The sequence below is a fragment of the Podarcis vaucheri genome, assembly GCF_965113315.1.
Source record: "Podarcis vaucheri genome assembly, chromosome: 9".
NCBI classification, from domain to species: domain Eukaryota; kingdom Metazoa; phylum Chordata; class Lepidosauria; order Squamata; family Lacertidae; genus Podarcis; species Podarcis vaucheri.
The window spans coordinates 52,580,106-52,599,831 of NC_138767.1; the positions used below are offsets into that span (position 1 = coordinate 52,580,106).

The 19,726-nt window shown below is 39.4% G+C and overlaps 2 protein-coding genes across 5 annotated transcripts; one reads left to right on the forward strand and one right to left on the reverse strand.

Moving 5' to 3' along the window:
- The first annotated feature begins 18 nt into the window (after positions 1-18).
- ANKRD37 (ankyrin repeat domain 37) lies at positions 19-6,995 on the forward strand. Of its 3 annotated transcripts, XM_082237942.1 has the most exons (5): positions 3,070-3,695; positions 3,915-4,067; positions 4,544-4,635; positions 5,331-5,557; positions 6,783-6,995. In XM_082237942.1, exons 1-4 carry the CDS (start codon positions 3,669-3,671, stop codon positions 5,551-5,553), a joined length of 495 nt encoding a protein of 164 aa, XP_082094068.1. In that variant the 5' UTR covers positions 3,070-3,668; the 3' UTR covers positions 5,554-5,557; positions 6,783-6,995. The 3 variants fall into 3 exon arrangements, with proteins under 3 accessions (XP_082094069.1, XP_082094068.1, XP_082094067.1); XM_082237943.1 differs by lacking the exons at positions 3,070-3,695; positions 6,783-6,995 and adding an exon at positions 19-228 and having other exon boundaries at positions 5,331-5,735; XM_082237941.1 differs by lacking the exon at positions 6,783-6,995 and having other exon boundaries at positions 3,071-3,695; positions 5,331-5,735.
- Positions 6,996-7,386: 391 nt separating this feature from the next.
- On the reverse strand, positions 7,387-19,673 carry UFSP2 (UFM1 specific peptidase 2). Of its 2 annotated transcripts, none has more exons than XM_082237914.1 (12): positions 19,454-19,673; positions 17,737-17,815; positions 16,807-16,990; positions 16,646-16,712; positions 15,970-16,127; positions 14,741-14,933; positions 13,572-13,718; positions 12,812-12,976; positions 11,811-11,935; positions 10,265-10,341; positions 8,128-8,252; positions 7,387-7,619 (listed from the first exon to the last, which is right to left on the reverse strand). In XM_082237914.1, exons 1-12 carry the CDS (start codon positions 19,487-19,489, stop codon positions 7,533-7,535), a joined length of 1,443 nt encoding a protein of 480 aa, XP_082094040.1. In that variant the 5' UTR covers positions 19,490-19,673; the 3' UTR covers positions 7,387-7,532. The 2 variants fall into 2 exon arrangements, with proteins under 2 accessions (XP_082094040.1, XP_082094041.1); XM_082237915.1 differs by lacking the exon at positions 19,454-19,673 and adding an exon at positions 18,955-19,289.
- Positions 19,674-19,726: the final 53 nt, after the last annotated feature.

A 19,726-nucleotide genomic window follows, 5' to 3' on the forward strand; every position in this document is an offset into this window, starting at 1 on the left:
GCCGGTAAGGAGGAGGGATGACAGGGCAGTGCGCGCGCGCGCGCTCCAGAAGCTGCCTGCGACCGAGGGAGTATTTCGTGTTTTCCTCAGCAGCAAAACAGGGCAGTCCGTCAAAATAAATAAATAAGTACATAATTACAGCATTGCAACCTAGTCAAAATCAAGAGGGGCTTCTGGGAAAGTGATGATAAAAAGAAGAGTGCCTCTGAGCATATGCAAGCATGTGAGGCAGGAAGCTACTGGAATAATCTAGTTTGTAATAGCTAATTCCAATTGATATACAGCGGTACCTCGGGTTACATACGCTTCAGGTTACATACGCTTCAGGTTACAGACTCTGCTGAGAAATATTGCCTCAGGTTAAGAACTTTGCTTCAGGATGGGAACAGAAATTGTGCTCCGGCGGCGCAGCAGCAGTAAGAGGCCCCATTAGCTAAAGTGGTGCTTCAGGTTAAGAACAGTTTCAGGTTAAGAACGGACCTCTGGAACGAATTAAGTAACCAGAGGTACCACTCACAGTATCAGCTCTCCTGAAGCATTTGACTGCATGGCTTTGACTGCGGAAGTTTTGTTATTACCTAAGTAATTTTATTCTGTTATGTTGCTGTGCTTGTGGCTAGTGCTAATTTACCCCAAATTGCATCTCCGGAGGGAGGTGCACAAATTTGATGTTTTAATTCTGTTGTTCCTGTCTAGGTGGGACACTGCAGTGACTCCGTGCAAGAGGGTCAATTTGAGAGGAAATGCAGCGGTATGCAAACTGCATCCTCCCATGTCTGTGACTGTTAAGATTTCTAGTTTAAAATTACAACTATAGTGTTTTACAGGAAAGCGCTGTCTACTCATAAAAGGTAGAGTGTCAGGTGCTGGGAAACCTGAGTTACAGATATGTGCTAAAATATTTAGGACTCACTGCTGGTTTCTATGATTAATGAATTATGCCCATAAAGGGTGTGTGTGACTACTGCTAGCAATAATTAATTAGATTCTCTTTAGAATAGCAGTAGCCAAAGGCACATCACAGTCTTATACTTTTAAACATTACACGGACAATCTCACTAAATATAGCACTTCTAAATTCACACTTTGTCACCACAGTGGCAGTGACAAAGTGTAAATTGTTCTATCTTACATTTCTAGCTGTTCTGTAAATTGGCAGGGGGGAGATGCACACATCTTCCCCTTTACACAAGACCCAGACAAGAGGAGAAGCAAGATTCAAAGCTTTCTTCTTGCTTCATTATGTAGCATCTTAACGATTCTGTCGAAAAATCAGGATTGAAACCAGACTGAATTAGCTCTTGATTCTGTTTCTTCAATAAGCCATCAAACTAAGATGCTGCATGTGTGCATGGGACAGGAAATATTTCTGCGGACAAACAACTATAGTGAATGTATTTGCTAGGTTTAGAATTAGTTTTTATCATAGGCCAGATAAGCTTTTATAAATTTAAAAAACTAAGTCCTGTGGGCAGTCTACATGAATCTGTTCTCTTAATTTAGTGTGTTGAATATACTACAGTGGTCCCTGCAGGAGATTGGCATATACACCCATAATAAAATGTGAGGGATTGTGATGTAAGAATAATCTCCATTTACTATCTTAGTTCTAATTGTTAGATATTTCTTTGCTTAACTCCCTTTTCTGAATAAACTCTTTATGCCTTCTATTGCCTTTAAGTCAGTACAGTGTGCTAGATGGATTACTGTGAACTGTAAACTGTCAATAGTATCTAGAGGTTTCTGAGAAATAACTCAAGTTCTTTGGTTTCTATTTGTAACCACCATTGCTATGCATAGATACTATTTATAAACTGAGCATTAAGCAATATGGTTTCCATTTATATGGTTCTAGATGTTTCCAGTTCTATTGTTTACTTGTATGGAGATATGTAATAACATAATTTAGCCAAGTCCGGCATAAGAAACACAAAGGGTAGCCAGAGCAGCTGTTATCCCAAACTACTGAGTTGGCTTGCGTGGATGAAAGATCCTGTGCTTTGCAACCATTGACTGTTTCTGGGGGTCAGGAAGCTCCCCCCCCCTTACTAATTCAGAATGAACTTAAGTATGCATTTCCCCCACATGGGACACAAATAGCAACTTGAGGAAGCAGTAATTTAAAACCAGGAAAATGATGGGGGTGAAGAAAACTCCAGCTTCTCAGCCGACTAAGTTCCTGTTTACTGATCTTAGCCACATCTATAGTTTGGTTCTTAGCCATTAACCAGTTTGCAGCCTTAGGCAAGCCACTATTTATTTGTCTCCTATATGCATTATGAAAATAACAGCACTCAGCTATATCACCAGGCTGTTGTAAGGATTACTAGAGATAACATATATGATCAATTTGTTTTTAATCATTATTTTCCTAGAACATGGAGAAATATCAATCCAAATTATTTTCTTGCTCATTACTTCCACCTAGATCCTCTCAAATATTTGAGACGCCAGCGCTGAAGTAGTGAACCACTTTTAAACTTTAGTATCTGCTCCATATGGAATTATTTGCTTCAAGTGTTTTCATGACCAATCACGTAAGACTTCTTGCTTCACATCTTATAGAAACAGGCTGCAGTTTAAAGGCATTTAAATATAGAGCCTGTGGCTGATCATAGAACTTAAGATTCCCATTGGGCTGCCCAGCATAGCTTTATCCTTGGCTAACTGGTTCTAGCGGGTATAACTCCCAGCTCTCAAACTGATTACCATGAGGTCCTGAGCCCAATTCAGTATTAGTCTCTAACCTTTAAAGCTGCAATCCCAAATACACTTGCTAATAAATGCTAAGACCCACTGAACACTCTTTAAAGAAATATGCCTATAACATTGAGCTATGAAGGCTGAAATGATCTGGGTCCAGGATATCTGAAGCACTCCCCCATAGGCTTTCTCATACCTTGAATAAGAGAGGAGCTGCTATGGATGCCCCTTCATTCCGAGCTTTTGTGAGCAGTGACACCCAGCCAGCCAGCCTTCTTTGTGATAGCATCCACTCTTTTGAAGCACCTTGCTAAGAGAGGCTCAGCTGGCTACCTCCTTCCCTATATCCAGGTAAGTGATTATGGTGTTGCTTATTATTATTTTTAGTGCCTTTATGGGTAGTTGACTGTTTTAATGCTTTGCAGCATTATCTTTTCTGGTTTTGGGCCTTATTTCTTTGCTTAAGTATCTCGAATGCATTTTATCCAAGACCCACTTCAGAAGGAAATGTCAATACTTATTACAGAGGGATTGTTTTGCTTCCTGCCTTCTTCTCTGGAGGATGCTGCAAGGGGAGGGGAGCAGACTGCGGGTGGCTGAGTGTGTGGGTGTGTGATACGTGTCTAGCTGTACTGTGCTCCATGGCTGCCCCACCTGCCATAAGTCTTTCCTGCTCCCTCCCATCTCATAAGCATAGCAAACACAGGATGCATGGGGAAAGCAACAGCAGGAGCCAATCAGGACACAGCAAGGCGGGTCGAGTTGCATGTGCTCTTGTTTGTGTACGTGCAAAAGACAGCTCCCGGCAGAGAGGGCGGGATTGCAGCCAGAGTGTCTCACTGTTCTTTAGCTGGCACTGCCAGTCTTGGGTTAGATTCACTGGATAGAGTAAAGCTGTGCTGGAAGTCAACCAATCCAACCACAACTTTTGCCGCAAGTATACTGGAGGAAGGCAAGAAGAAATAATGTTACTGTTGGATTGCAACACAGAGGTAATGCTTTGAAAGCCTTTGTTTTTAATGTGCTTTTAGATTTCTAGATGTTAACATTGCCAGTTAAACTCACAGACTTTTAAGATCAATGAGAAGTCACACTTCTACAATGCTTCATCATTTTCATCATAATTTATTGGGAACCTTGGTTTTTGCTACTGAGGGTGGTAAATCACATTTAGGAACAATAAATGTTTCAAACATTTATCTGACTTGTAGGCTGATGGGCAGAGCCACCTTCTGGAAGCTGGGACTGAAGTGAATTTAGCTGCTGATGGATTTTGTCAGTCCCCAGCTCATCTGGCTGCTTGTGGAGGACATGCTTTCTTCCTACTTTGGCAACAGCAGACAGGAGCCAATCTGAACCAACAGGTATAAGTTATGTTTTCTATTTTTCAGGAAGGCAGTCCGGTTCCAACAGACCTCATCCTCTTAAACAATAGCTGTCCATTCTAGTGTAACACTTAACACTACGAACAAGGTTGATGCAAAGCTAGATATGCTAGAATAGTTTTGATAGTACTTTGGCTTAGCATATACTAGGTGCCATTGTATAGCAAAATGTAAAAAATCACTATTTGGGGAGAGAGTAAGTTTGGTTACAATGCACATATTTTCCCAGTGGGGCTCAATCCAGAGAATTGGGGGCTGTACGGCTAATTCTGTTGCAGGAGTTGGTCTTGGTTTGTGAATTGTGTGCCCTTAAAGATGAGGATTTTTGGATTGGAGATTGTGGCAATTTTAAGTAGTACAGCACTATGCTAGAGATCACCACCACTTTTATAGTAACTGATTACAACCATTATGTACGGCTGTGCTTACAAAAGGAAACCTCTCTGTTTATTCAGGACTGGATTGGGGAAGCTCCAATTCACAAGGCAGCTAAAGTTGGGAGTTTGGAGTGTCTCACTTTGCTAGTTGCCAGTCATGCTGACATTGAGTAAGTGTACAAATTCAATTACTAATCACATAATGTATCCAAACAAAGCTATGGTGTTTATATTGAGGAAATGTGAATGGAGATTTGAATATGAATCCTAAAGTTAGCAACAACAACAAAAAAATAGTTATTACTGATCTCGTTAGTTTTGTGAAGCAATGCAAGGAGAGGGGAATTATTACAGTGGAGTTATTTTGATTAATTAAAATATGCTGTACAAGTTCAAATTGCATTTTAATTTATGAATAGTCACTTGTGCACAACTTTTACAATGGCCTTTGAGGTAAGTTTGGTAAAGGATGGAAATTTAGGTCCCGATATACTTTAGATATACTTAAGTCTTACTGAAATCAAGGGGGCTTAAAATTAGCTATGCCTAAATTGTCATGTTGATTTCAACATAACAATCATGACCTTTAGTTAGATCAAAGCCATGTAGCTCTATCTTACACATTTAGCCAGAAATAGGTCCTATTGGATTCAATGTAATTTACTCCCCCAAAACAATGCAAAAGGATTCCCAACTAAACTCATTGAGACCCACTTTGGGGTATTTAGAGAACTGCACTGTTAAAAGTGTTTTTAAAATTCATAATAGTTCACTTAACACTTGTTAGTTCACTTTACTTTATCAAAATAATACTAATAATCATTCAATCAAATGCATTGATTTTGTTTTAATTCTCTTTTCTTAGCTTGCGCAATAAGAATGGTGAAACAGCAGAAGACCTTGCATGGGCTTTTGGATTTTTGGACTGTGCACAGTTCCTCAGGAAAATGAAACACATTCAAAACAGGAAAGCAATAACACAGCTTAGTTACTCTCTGCATGATGACAGCTTGCTTAAAGACACAGAGACAAGACAGAAACGAGCATATGAAAGCAAGAGATCCATAAGCAAGAAGAGGAGGAGATAAAACGGTATGGCATTTAGCTTTCACTAGACAACAGATACAAGGCAGCTTCTTCAAAGCACAATGTTTTATCTGACACAACTTCTATCTGATAAAAGATGTATCAAACAGGCACAGTGAAAATGGACATATTCATTTGTATAATAGGCTAGCTTACACACCCACACCCCTCTAACCTGGCGAGCTGAAACCAGAGTTCAAGGGCATGTTTCAGCCATGCAAAAACACTCAAGTGGGAGGTGGAGAGGAAGCACAGCTGGTGTGATGTGTGGCCTGGAGAGAGCCCCAGGACCAGACAGGAAGGCCTGGAAAGCCACATTTGACCCCTGAGCCCAAGGTTTCTCACCCCTGCCCTAGGACACTTTAATCACAGTAGTGCAAGTACAAAATATATTTCAGATACTGTTAGTTATGCAACCTAATCCTGAACAGGCTTACTCAGAAGTAAGCCCACTCGATTTTAGTGGAAATTCTTAGTATGAGTGTTTAGTATTACTGTCCCAGTCTACGAACCCTATCCTTCCTCCTTAAACAGCACCCATTTAATATTACCTCCTCCAATGAAAGGAATACAGATTGCACATTTATATAACATTATATACTGAGTGTCATTTCCTCACTACACAGCAATATGCACTTAGAATTAAGGAGAAGGGCTCCTTCCAGGACAGGTAACAGGTATTTCACATATCTGCCTAGGCCTTCTCAACTCTCTTTTAAAGGCTACCACAGCCTCTCTTGACATTTTGAGAACACAGCTCCAAACAATTTTTTAAAATGTTTACAGTTCATAGCCATATTATTGCGCTCTTATGCTGGTACTGTATACCTGGTCATCTCCACTCATTTTAATTGGATGATTTGTTCTGTGTGTTCAAGTGTTGCTTTTTTTTTGTTTTGTTAAAGTTCTAAAGGGATTTTTTTTATTTAAAAATTCTCTATGGTCATTATGTTGACTGCTTATATAAGTTGGAAAACTGACACAAAATGTTCTAAACAAAAAAGAAAGCTGTAACAACCCTGCCATGGTCAATCTGTATGCAAGGGGTGTGGGGGGGGGAGCATCTAAGCTGCCAAAGGGAGTGGGAATAAGCAACTACCTCCCACAAAACTGATTTCTAAGACTGAGATATGCCAAGCTGAAACCGAGTGCTATGTATAGGTTAGCAAATGCTTAATTCAGATGCACGATTTATATATGAAATACAAATCTTCTCTTTGCATTTAAATAGAATAAAGATGAAATCTTTGATGTCACGTGAAAGCCAATTACTGCAAGAAGACGTGTGAACACTAAGAACTTTACAAAGAAATAAGTCTGCATCTCAAAACCAAATATTTTGAACAGTGCCTTCTAAGAAGGAGAATGGGTTGCTTCTTGAAGAAGATTTTAAAAAAATATTAATTCCTGTATTCACACAATAAAATATATATATATGTATAAATTGTGCCCTCTCTTTCTACCATCTATGCCCCAAGTAACTATGTGACATCTAGCACTGATTTTGTGATTGGTATTTTGTTCCTTCCACAACAAATGCTCCACATATATACACACAAACACACTCAAGGAGTGCAGAGGAACAAAGACGGTATATTAAAAATTAGCATTGTTATGAGGTCCCAATATCCACTTTACAAATACCTTTAACCAGTGTTCAAACAGAGGATTAAAATGTACATGATTTTGTTGAGCAGTGTCTGAACAGATATGTATAGGATTGCACTGTTAGGATCAGATTATAAATGCAGAAAAGCCAGCTATTAGGAAATAACAATGTTTGATAATCAGGTTTTATTTGAAAACCCCCCCTTCATTATTTGGACTCTAATATATTGGATTAGCATTTTTATTTTAACTGGTAGTGAGCAACATAATACTATGTTAAGGAAAAATAAATAATCACTGCTTAAGTGTGTTTGTGTACCTATATGTATTTACAGAACTTCTGGTAGTTCACCATGATCATCTAACTAGCCATTTAAATAGTTTTTGGTCGTTGAGGAAGACACAGGTTATAATAAGCATCTTTGTTCCAGAAATCTGGACCCTTCCATCCACACCAGCCCTGTACAGAAGAAAAACAATACACTATTAAGTCTGTTGCTTCTAATAAAATAGCTGGCATTTTAGTAAAATTGATATGAATGTCAGAGGTTTTGTTCTACTAATTCATACACACCAAGGATAACAAAACACCTCTTGGTTTATTCAGCTCTGTTGGGAATGTGCAGCAGGAAACCTTGGCTTGCAATTCCTCTTCTCTCCCCATCATGGCCAGATTGGAAACTTTTGCACCCACTTTTGATTAAGTATTGTTTAAAATTATGTCTGAAGCCTAAATTGTAATTAATCTTAAGTATGGCTTATTGCAACAAACCAGCTTCATAAACAACGGTTTTAAGATAGCTTGTTTCCAAACAATATACAGTTACATCACCATTTGTCAGGTAAAGATGAAGCAAAAAGCCATGGTTAATGATAGAGAAGTGAATCACAGACTTTTTAAAATATCTCACAAAATGTTCCCTTTCAGTATTAACATATGCAGTTGGAATGTGAAGGCAGAGTCTCACCTTTTCTAATATAATATGCAGATCCTCTGCTCCGGTATAATGTGGGTCCAGGATCAGAAATCTTATGTGCCCTGTGATCTCATTCCATGCTACTCCTAATATTGTGTGAGCCAAGACTCCACCACCTGAATAGAGAAGAGGAGAGAAAGAAGATGGAGAGGTAAGACAGTACATTCAAAGACAAAATTATCATTTGCTAATCATACTTTTAAATGATCCTCTGAAGTCAAGAAGGAAATTTTCATTTCTGAACATCTAAAAGTAGATTCTAAAAGCCTTTTGTGGAAGTGCATGGTAGAAGAAATCTGGACAAAGGCTGAAAGAAGCCAAATTGGAACTGTGCAGGAAATAAGCTATTATAGATAAACATGCACAGGACTGAAAATAAAATGAGTTAACTGAGAAGGAATTCCAACTGTGTTCAATGGGGCTTACTCCTTAGTAAGTATATTTAGAATTGCACTCTGTTTTGTTTTCAGCAATATAACCACTCAAAACAACTGATAAGAAAACATCATGTTTGATCCTTAAAAAAAGGTCTTTTCTAGAGATTAGGAAGTCTAAAGAAAATTGCCCAAACAGTATGAAATATCGGCATGAAACAGAGTTTTTTTCAATGTCAACAGCAAGTTGAGAACAATGTGCTGAAGAGATGAAAAAAGGAATAAGTGAACACTGCATTTTCTGTCTCTGGAGGCTAAGAGCACATCAAGTGGGCAAACATAGGCTAAAGCATAAAATTGTAAAAGTAGCTCCTTTATCTTACTGGATGTTGGCGTACACTATCCAGCTCATAAGTTGTGTTATCCCATTAGTGGGAATGAAAGTTGTGTTGTTCCACCATGTGAAGAGCACCACTCTTGTGATGTTCAAATTGGGGCTGAGAGAACTGAATCATTTTGCTCCCACTCCCTCTTCTACAAACTTGGACCTTGGAAACTGAATAGAATGTTTAAAATTACAGGAGACACCTTTGGCAGCTGATGTGGAAATCCTCTGAAAACATGCCTGGGTGCAGTACATCTTTGCCACAGGTGCCATTTGTGAAAACAGAGGGCAAGGAAGACATTCAAATTGTATGGATAATTACAAGGTCTCTTGGAAAGTAAGTTTAATTAAGCCCCATCTTATTTCTTAAGGTGGGACTTAATTAGACTTACTTTCCAAAGTAAGATGGGACAGAAACAACTAGTGGATGAAGGTCACCTACAGGGGCTCTTATCTTGCTTAAGACTCCAGAAGATCTTTTTTCATTAAGGAGCCGCACACAGGATAAAAAATAAAAATAAATCACAGGCCAGATGTTTCTTTACTGCTGTTAAGCCACTTCAAAGCTATCTAAAAAGCAAGGTAAACAAAAGAAAGACCATGATTCACAATCATGTGGTGATAGAGGTTTTTGTTAAAGATTCCTGACAAGCTCTGCTTTTAAACACTGCATTCCTATGTGTGTTTACTCAGAAGGATGTCCAGTTGTGTCCACTCCCAGAAAAGTGTGCATAGGATAGGACTGCAGTCTAAAAGAAGTTACTCAATTTATAGCTTCCCAGATTGGAAATCATTAAGTATATCCTGCAGACTTTAAAAACAATTGGGGAAAGAATATTCTTTTTCAGTTTCTAAGTTAAGGTCATTATTCTGAATAATAGATTTCTTAGACAGTAAGGACCAGCAAAAACATATCTCAGGAATAGCTTAGATGTTCTTTAGAAATGAAACATTGAACTAATAGACTCAACATGTCAGTAGTGGAAAAAAAGTTGCCACAGACATAGCTTTACATTCTAAGCCGTGTGTTCCAAATTCTCAAATGATACAGCTCTTCCCAAGACTGCATCACCTCAAAATGCAAATAGAGGATCACATGACTGAAAGGTGTCCATTTATAAAAAGGAAAATGTTGGTAGAAGCAGCTTTTCCTGGATGTGCTATTTTCTCCCAGGAAAAATAGTTGCAGAACATTCAAACATTTAACAAGCAATCCCTTATCTGTGTGCTAAAGTAGACAAGTCCCAAGACGGGGGTTAAGAATGTAACCAGAATCTCCAAAGCCAACACACTGCTTTTAAAGGGTCAGTAGCATATTTAGAAAAGAAAAGTTGGGATAATGTGGATTGGGTGGTATTTAAAATCTTACCAATCATCACTGGTGTTCCCTCAGTCTTGAAATGATTAGCAAGTTCTCTTCCCTGAGAAGCCAGCTCAGACCCTTGGCTAGAAGAAAAAGTTGTCATCGTTTTCAGCTAGTGCTTAAATTGGGGGTGGGGGGTTCATGAAAGCCACAAGTTCCAATCCATTATATTCCTCACAATCATGCACACCATAGCCTGATAAAAACAGTAACGTCACAAAAGACTGAGCCCCCTCTGCCTCCCCCTGACCTGTGTTTTGAGCATTGCTTTCAGCAGTACCCATCTAAGGTGTGTTGCAATGGATTCCCCTGAAAACACGGTAGTCAGAACTACTGGTAATGTCTAAGTTGTAGCATTCTCAGTTGAAAAAAACCACCTCAGTTTAAGTACTTCAACAGATGAACGGTATACTGGACTTTCTTATTTTCATTAGAGAAATATTGGAAGGAATGATATTGGCATTGCCACTTATGACAAATAGTTACCTTCCAGTAGCACCTTAAAGACCAACTAAGTTAGTTCTTGGTATGAGCTTTCGTGTGCATGCACACGAAAGCTCATACCAAGAACTAACTTAGTTGGTCTTTAAGGTGCTACTGGAAGGAATTTTTTTATTTTGACTATGGCAGACCAACACGGCTACCTATCTGTAAATAGTTACCAATAGTTATATATTCTTCATGAAACTATACAGCATACAGGTCAGTGTATTAAGCTGCACTCTTCATAACACAAATTAGGAACTTATACAGCTTGGTTTTTCTCTTTGCAATCACTTAAAACAGCACATTGACTACACATTAAAGGGAACTCTCCAAGGTGCTCTACAGCTGCTATAAAAACATCACTGCTGGTATGTCTGTCAGTCCCAATAATAAAAATCTAAAGCAAACAGTATGCTGCTTCTAACAGTGACAGAAAATAACATTAGGATATTTTTTTTACGTAGAAACGGAAACCAATTTTACAAGGGTTATAGTATTATATCAGTGGTAAAAATGTTGTGTTTGGTCTAGAATGAAATTACTATTGAATAAAATGTCCTGTCTTTAATTCCATTTTAGAGTTGACCACCATAAACAAAACAATTCAGAATCAATACATTTTTACAGTCTCTTGATAATGAACATAATGGTCACTAAATAACAAAATATCCAATCGCTATCCACTCAGGTGATGACTGTGCTTCTTTTTGTTAACATGGAATCTGGTGCCTTATCTGTCATTTAATGGTGTATTCTATGATTTGCGCTATGGTATTGTGGATCATCCTCTGAGGCACTTGTTTCTTCACCTGATTCTTGAGCCATCTTGGTTTTGTTAGAAATTAGGAACAGAGGAAGCTACCATACACTGAGTCAGACCACTGATCCATGTAGTTCAGTATTGTTTACACTTACTGGTAGCAGCTCTTCAGGGTTTCAAGCAGCAGTTAATTCCCAGCTTTATCTAGAGATGCTGGGGATTAAAGCTGGAACATTTTGCATGCAAATCATGTGTTCTGCCACTGAGCTGCAGCCCTTCCTCAGTTTTCCCTGTGAGCATTCTTACCTGACGAAGAGTATTTTTGAAGTTATCCCTAGGAGTTGGTTCAGTACAAGCTGCACTTCGATAGAACCAATCCATTGGCGTGATCCAACAAATCCTGGTTGCTTGTCTCCAACATCAACTAGAGCCTTTGGAACCACCACAAATGAAAATACAAAAGTAACAAGTCATTTGTACCATAACTGTAAATAATAATAATAATAATAATAATATTTACCTGTCTACTACTATTTTAAATCTGGTTTATTAGAAACGGGACGGGGTAAAGAGGGGAAAATATCTTTACAAAATTAAATACCGCATTTTTCGCTCTATAAGACGCACCAGACCATAAGACGCACCTAGTTTTTGGAGGAGGAAAACAAGAAAAAATATATTCTGAATCTCAGAAGCCAGAACAGCAAGAGGGATCGCTGTGCAGCGAAAGCAGCATTCCCTCTTGCTGTTCTGGCTTCTGGGATAGCTGCGCAGCCTGCATTCGCTCCATAAGACGCACACACATTTCCCCTTACCTTTTAGGAGGGAAAAAGTGAGTCTTATAGAGCAAAAAATACGGTAATTATTCATTACAATTGATACACAATTTTATTAACATAAGGTGTGCTGTGGAAAAAGCTTGACTTAAGATGTTACATCTGACACCAAAACTGTCCCTGCCATATTAAAGTTTGCTTTTAGCCAGTATATGATAAATATCAAAATAGAAAATGTATATAACTGTAATTTTAGGCTAGACTAGGATCCTTCTGCCCAACATGGTATATGAAGCCTTTTATCAGGTGTGTCCATTTCCAATCTAAAGTGGAATGCAGACACAGGTTTGCCAGCTCAGTGCTGCAGTGATGGGGCACAAACATAAAGTGGAGCACCCAATCATCCAAATGCAAGCTTCAGAAATGTCAAACCGCATATAGTCTGGTAAGTGTAGGTGGGCTATCCCAAACATACAATTCCACTGGGAGCTGTTATTTTTCAAGGAACCCAAACCTGGAAGTCTTCAGTACCTGTTGGATTTCCTTGTGTGTTGGTATTGATCGGTCCATGTATCCCTGATGCCTGAACCATGAGCATATAGTCTGTAGAGACCGATAGGCACAGCCCCAGCCATTATCATCAATACGATCCTGCATGTAATGATGGTAACTATATGTGCCATATACCACATACACCTGGGTAGGAAAGAAAAAGCACATTGTAGTCCTGCAGGTCAAGTTCAGAATATTATTATGATAGTAATTTTGTATTGCAAATTGGTATTTTTATTGCTGCTGTTACTAATTTTATTAAAAGTATTTTTATTAAAGATTTCTGGGGGCCGTAAAAACCAACAAGAATATGCAACAAGAATATGCTACTAAAGGGAAAAAAGGATGGAGATCCAACAGGAAAGCAAGCAGAATCAGGTAGTAATTCTTCATAATTGTGTCATAAAATTTTTAATGACCATGTGGAACAGCCACTGAGAAAGAAGTCCGGGGAGAGCTGTCTAAGAGCAGCTAGTTCCATTGTGTGTTCTGTGCTGTCTCCCCACACCTTTCAATACTGCCAGTATATTTCCCAGTAGAACACAGTGAATTTGTTTGCAAATTAGGGGACCGGCACTAGGATACCGCTAAGTATGCCTGCACTAGGAAGAACCATCAATGTCAAAATGTTAACTGAAATTCCCAAGAAGAGCCTCCCAGTTCTCTTGCAATGCAGTCAGCATATGTACCTGTTTCCTTATTGGGCCATTAGATGAGAGCAAGTACAAATGAAACTCACCATCCCAGACTCTATACCAGGTGGGTTGAGATGTACATGTGGGTTCCTGAGATATCCATCTTTGAATGGTTCATCTGGAAAATGATAGGCATTAGCCCTTCGGAAATAAGGTCTGTCAAACGGTAGATTAAACCGTCTATGTAATTCCTAAAAGCAAGGTAAAAATGAGAGAGAGTGAGTGTATCCATAGGAAACAGAAAAGCCTTTGCAGATTTCAAGCCATCAAGCTCTACCCAGATTCTCTGAAGGAAGAACCAGATGGTGTGAGAGATGTGCAGATGACACGGAATCCAGTAACCTAGCATTTCTTCTTTCTCTTTGCCTGGATAATATGTAGAAGAAAAAAACATGTGGCAGCATCACGCTCCAACTTTCTCTCACCCCACAAAAGCAACCCGTGAAATAGCACAGGAAAAGGGAAAGCTTGGAATTTGATGACATCACATTACATCCTTCATTTCTGTGCATGTTACCAGAGGAGGGAGCAATGCTGCACTACAGCTTTTGGCAGTTGCCACACACATATATCACAATGTCTGGCTTTGTTTGTACTGAGTGCCCAGCACACACTATAAGGAATCCCTGGGCAAATACAGAGCAATTTGTATATAGAAAAGACACACCCACTCTCCTCAGGCCACACCCCTACCAGATGTGCTCCATATATTCCTTGAAGACTTTTGCCTGGCTGGAAGGTCTCCTGCATAATTCCTCTTGCTTAACTGGATGGAGGTTGGAGAAGCAAAAGTGAATGAAGAAAACTGATTTCTGCATGGCTGTGAGGTAGTCTATTTTACAAAGGTAAGCACCAGAGTTATATCCACTTGATCCATTCACTTTGGACACACCCAGCATCAGCATGCAGCCCAAGGAAGGTTTCCTATGGGGGGATGTGACCTTCAAGCTGACAACAGTCCCCCATTCTTGTGCTATTTTAAAAATATCATAGTCGGAAAAACAGTATACATCATAATCTGTATGGAAGTAGACATAGGCCACTTGATAGTAATGAACTTCAGTAGATAGAACCTAACATAACTTTTTAAAGGCCAGTTTAGTTTAAAAAAGAGAACTATAGATTACTTTTATTAATAGTTATATAAAGTAAAACTATTAACTATGCCATGTTTTACTCATCACCATCCAAACAATCTTTCAACATACGGTACCTGTCTGTAAGTCTCCAATTGCTGATCAGAAACGCCTGTAGGATATGAGATTGTTACAAGGTGTTTTTTTCCTGGTAGCATGAAATGAAATTGTTCAGGTACCACAACAGTTGTTCCTCTCATATATTTCAAAATGCACTTTTCCATATCAGTTAGCTGTGTATGAATCGCATTCACCAGGAGACTTCGTACACTGCAAGATATTGATGGAACTATTTAAGAACTCCAGAAAATCAGAATAACTTTCTTACTGTCAAACTATGTGTATTTTTCAAGAGATGGAGGAAAAAGTCCCATAATACGCTGCTTTGCTTCACTTTATACAGTTGTATCTATACTGGGGTTAATGACAATTGACCAGTGAGTGTGCATATGTGAAAGAAGGCATGGAGCATGTGCTCAAGATGACAGAATTGATAGGGGATTTTGCACATTGGTCAATGTTTTAGATTACAGTCTAATAAAAAACTTAGGATACATCTAAACAGCTTTTTGTAGCCTTTTTAAGATTTATCAGCAGCTTTTGATATGGCAGACAGCTTTTGATATGGCAGTTCAGGAATCAACTGAAAGAAACCAATACAGATTGAGGAGTACTTGTTTAAATTCAGTAACGACATACTGGCACATATATAAGAGTAAAATGAGCCCGCCTATTGGCACCTAGTCAGTTTAATTTTTTTATAAATGGCAGTCTATATATTGAAAACAGAGGATGCATGCTCCACTGCAATATGTGGCAGGATTACATTGTACTACATACTATCTCTTTCTTGCTTAGGCTTGAAGAAACTTTTTAAAGGGTTTATAACATTTTGTATGCATAAATATAAACTAGCACTACCCAAAGCTTACCAACACTGTGCCTTTTTCTTCTCGCATCATGGTGTAGCTGAAATACTACTTGTCTCAAGCCCAATGAAGATAACTATTCCCTGCCAGAAGATTTTAATTAATTTCCAAGTGCATAACCTCTAGTTATAACATTGGGTTAGGTTATGCACACCTTTAGGTATTTCAGTCTTTCTGAACAATCTGCTTCTTGGGCATCTACTTTTCTGAGTAAAAAGATAACAATTCAGCACACTTCTTTTCGCCCTAATTATTACAACTGTAGATTTAAGGATGTTATAAAATTCAGCAGAGATATATCCACCTTCGCATGATAAATATGCAAAGATCATACAATAGAAAAATTCAAGCACATCCTTTATACATAATCTACTTACTTCCGCCACACTTCTTCTGGAGACACGGAGACAACAGCATCAACTGGCAAGGTCATGCTTATGTAGTGATGCCCCCTGCTCTCCTTTTCAATGATTGGAGAAAGAGGATCTAACGAAGTTGTCATTTCCAGCATAAGATCTATATTTACTATAGGTTGCTGTAAATAATAAAAATTTAAATGTGCAAGCTGTGCAGTTTACTGCCCTTGTTTTCCTTAACAAAGCACACAATATTTTTTGTGGAGGGAAATCTCATTCTTAAAATTGTCCATGTTAAAAGGGTTAAATTCCTTTTTCCTCCAAGCATCACAGTTCCAATCCAAATTAGGTGCCCTGTAACTGCATTTAAAAGAAATTAAGAGACAAAGATATCTAACATCTCCTCTAATTTGGCCCACAGACTCGCAAGGAGGTGGGGTAGGGGGTTGAGTTGACTGATCAATCCACTAGTGCAGTATTATAGCAAAACAGCAGGACTGCTATGCCTATGTTGCAGGCAGATCTGCTGGGAACATGTTAGGATCTGCAAGTCAACAATCGCAGATGAGATTTTAAAATTTTATCTGAATGTGTAAACTTCTGCATTTACACCAAATGCATGATTTGGTTATAAAAATGTCACAATGGTTTCACTCACTCAGTTCTACAAAGCCATAGCAAGGAAAGGTAAACATACCAGTTCTTGTAACTTTTTATCTTTCTTTTTTGAAAACCTGCGTTTGTTATCATCTTCCTGCTCAAATCTAAAAAACAGTAATAAAATCAACTCATACTGAGAAATGCGTATACTATCAGAACCCTCAAAAATCATTCTTATTTTTGTTGAGCTATACTCACTGAATAAATCGTAGTATCTCCTTACATGCAGAATCATCTGTAAGCTCTGTTGCAACTGAATTTTTACCACTATTTGGCCACAGATACACCGAGCTGTGACAGATTCTGAATACCAGCACATCTGAAGCCAGTTTGGCTGAAAGATCACTGAAAACATACTTCAGTCCCTCTTTTGTTGACGAATCTAAAACACACAGAGAAAAGAAAGAAGATGAAAGGAATTGGGGAGATAGTTGCACATTTTAAATATTCTGAAGGATGATGGAACAAAAAGAAATAGTAATAGTTGCCAAAACTATTTGCTAAAGTGAAAGCATAAAACTGCCTCAGACCTACTTGCCCATCTACCTCATTACTGTCTGACTGGTAATGACTCTCCAGTATCTCAGGTAGAAGTTTTTCCCATCATCTGCTATCTCACCTTTTTAAAGGGAAATAGTCCAGGGACTAAATGTGGAACCTCTGGCATGCAAAGCTCTGCCTTCTTTTCTGTGGTATCCTTTACTTGGGAAGGAGGATGGATTCACTCAGCTTCAACTATGTTTTCAAGCAAACCACTTAACAAATTAGAGGCACAAGGGCTTGTGCTGATTTTCTGGTTTATGTCTTACAGAAACAACTTTGGATGCTGCCCATAAAACCAACATTGGCTCATTCACTTTCTGCTGCTTTGTATTGTTTATATTCTGATGCAAAACCAAAGAAAGTTATAGTGGAAAAGGACCCACTGCTGCTGTTGTGCTAACAAAGCATTGCAACTGTATCTGGATCCTTCAAAAAATATTTTTAAAGGACCTGAATCCTTAAAAATTATTCCTGCCTAGATCCACCAAAAACCTATTCCCATGCCAATCTGGTTAAAATGAAATATTTTCCTTACATTAGTTTCAGTAATAATATTGTAACACAGTGTTTGATATGAAGACTCACCATCAGTAGTGGCAAGTTGAAATGCCAGATCAAGGCCACCTCTTATTCTAAAAAGTATGTCCATAGTCTCTAATATGACCTATTTGGAGGGGAAGAAAAAGTTGAGTTAGTATGAAGTGCTGCTGCTTTGGTTGTAAATTTTCACAAGTTGTGATTGGAGTGTGGCCCATGCCTAACACTCAATTCTACTCTCCATGCATCAAAACTGTATGTTGTTATATCTCATTTATAAGATGAAACTAATACAGTACACCTCTACTTCACAATGGAACTGAAATATGATGCAGGAGTGAACTGAAACTGAGATTTGAGTGCTCAGGAATGCTCAGATCCAGTCTCATGATAAGGCCATGACAGCAATCACAAAAAGCCAGTTGACATTTTGTTAATCTTAAGACTCAATAAAAAAGGTGCAAATGTGTGCAAGGAAAATTGTGCTAGGCACCATGTTTACATATTAATGTTCCCCATCTGCTAAGGGAAGCTCATTTAGCATCTATGTGCGGGAAGTGTGCAACAAATGCTGGCCATAGCCACAACAGGTCTCTTCTGTTGGCTCCTATTAACATGTAATCCATAACTGCTTAATTTGATCATTATTTAAGGTTGCATCTTATATGTATTACATGCTGTTTATTGCAACCCTAGTAAAAAGTAAAGGACCCCTGACAGTTAAGTCCAATCATGAATGACTCTGGGGTTATGGCGCTCATCTCGCTTTACTAGCTGAGGGAGCAGACGTTTGTCCGCAGACAGGTTTTCCGAGTCATGTGGCCAGTATGACTAAGCCGCTTCTGGCGAAACCAGAAACACCATTTACCTTCCTGCCGGAGCGGTACCTATTTATCTACTTGCCTTTTGACGTGCTTTCAAACTGCTAGGTTGGCAGGAGCAGGGACCGAGCAACAGGAGCTCACCCCGTTGCGGGGATTCAAATCACCGCCCTTCCAATAGGCAAGCCCTAGGCTCAGTGGTTTAGACCACAGCGCCACCCGCGTACTAGTACTTAGACCAATTTAAAATTTGTAAATCAGACTCTGGAGTAGGTATTTAGTACAGGAGCATGCCTTACACAACCCACCCAGTCATCCACACATTGGATTTTTCTGCCTGTAACGTCTCATGTGCATAGGCTAGTATAACCTGGTTGTCTCCCAGATTCTTTTTTATTGTTATTACTGTATTATCATTTTAGGGCTGGTGTTCTTTTTGTATTACCCCAACTCAGAATTGGGCGTGGACAGGCTGGATCTTTTCTTCACCATCACGTTTATATCCCACCCCACGAATCCTCAAAGGAGGAAAAAAGAAAAATGGCAGCCATGGTTCCTCATTTCATCTTCACAACGACCCTGTGAGGTACGTTAGGTTGGAAGACGGTGCCTGGCCCAATGTGAACTTTATGGCCCTGTAGGCATTTGAACTTCTGTCTTCCCGGCCTTGGTTCACTTATTATATTCCTCCACCTTACTCCATATTCTTGGTGGTGGGGAAGATGGAGGGGTTAATAAACTAGGGGGAATCCGGTCTTTCCTCTCATTGGCCACGCCAACTCCAGTTAAATTTATGCCCCAGGAAGGAGGCACTGTTTTGTTGGTAGAGGAGCCCCATGGCAGCATCGCAACCGTCCCCCACCCCCTCTCTTCCTCTTCCTTCTCCCCTCACAGCGACCCCTTCCTCGCGCGGGGAGAGAGTGGCGGTTACCCGCGTCACTTACCACGTCCGTCAACGGCACGCTCAGGGGCGGCTGCATGGCTCCTCCCCCTCAACCTGAGGCAAGGTTAGAGCTACTCCTCTGCACACGCCCCTAACGAGCTGACACGTCACCCTCTCGCTGCCTCTCCAGGGCAAAGCAAAGACACCCCTCTGCGTTGTTTTTTTTTAAAGCCACCGACGGGCTTGCGTACGCCGGCATCCGGGCTCTTGAACTACATTTCCCGTCATGCCCTTCTCACCGCGCAGCCGCCGCCGCGATCTTTTCGGGTTGTGC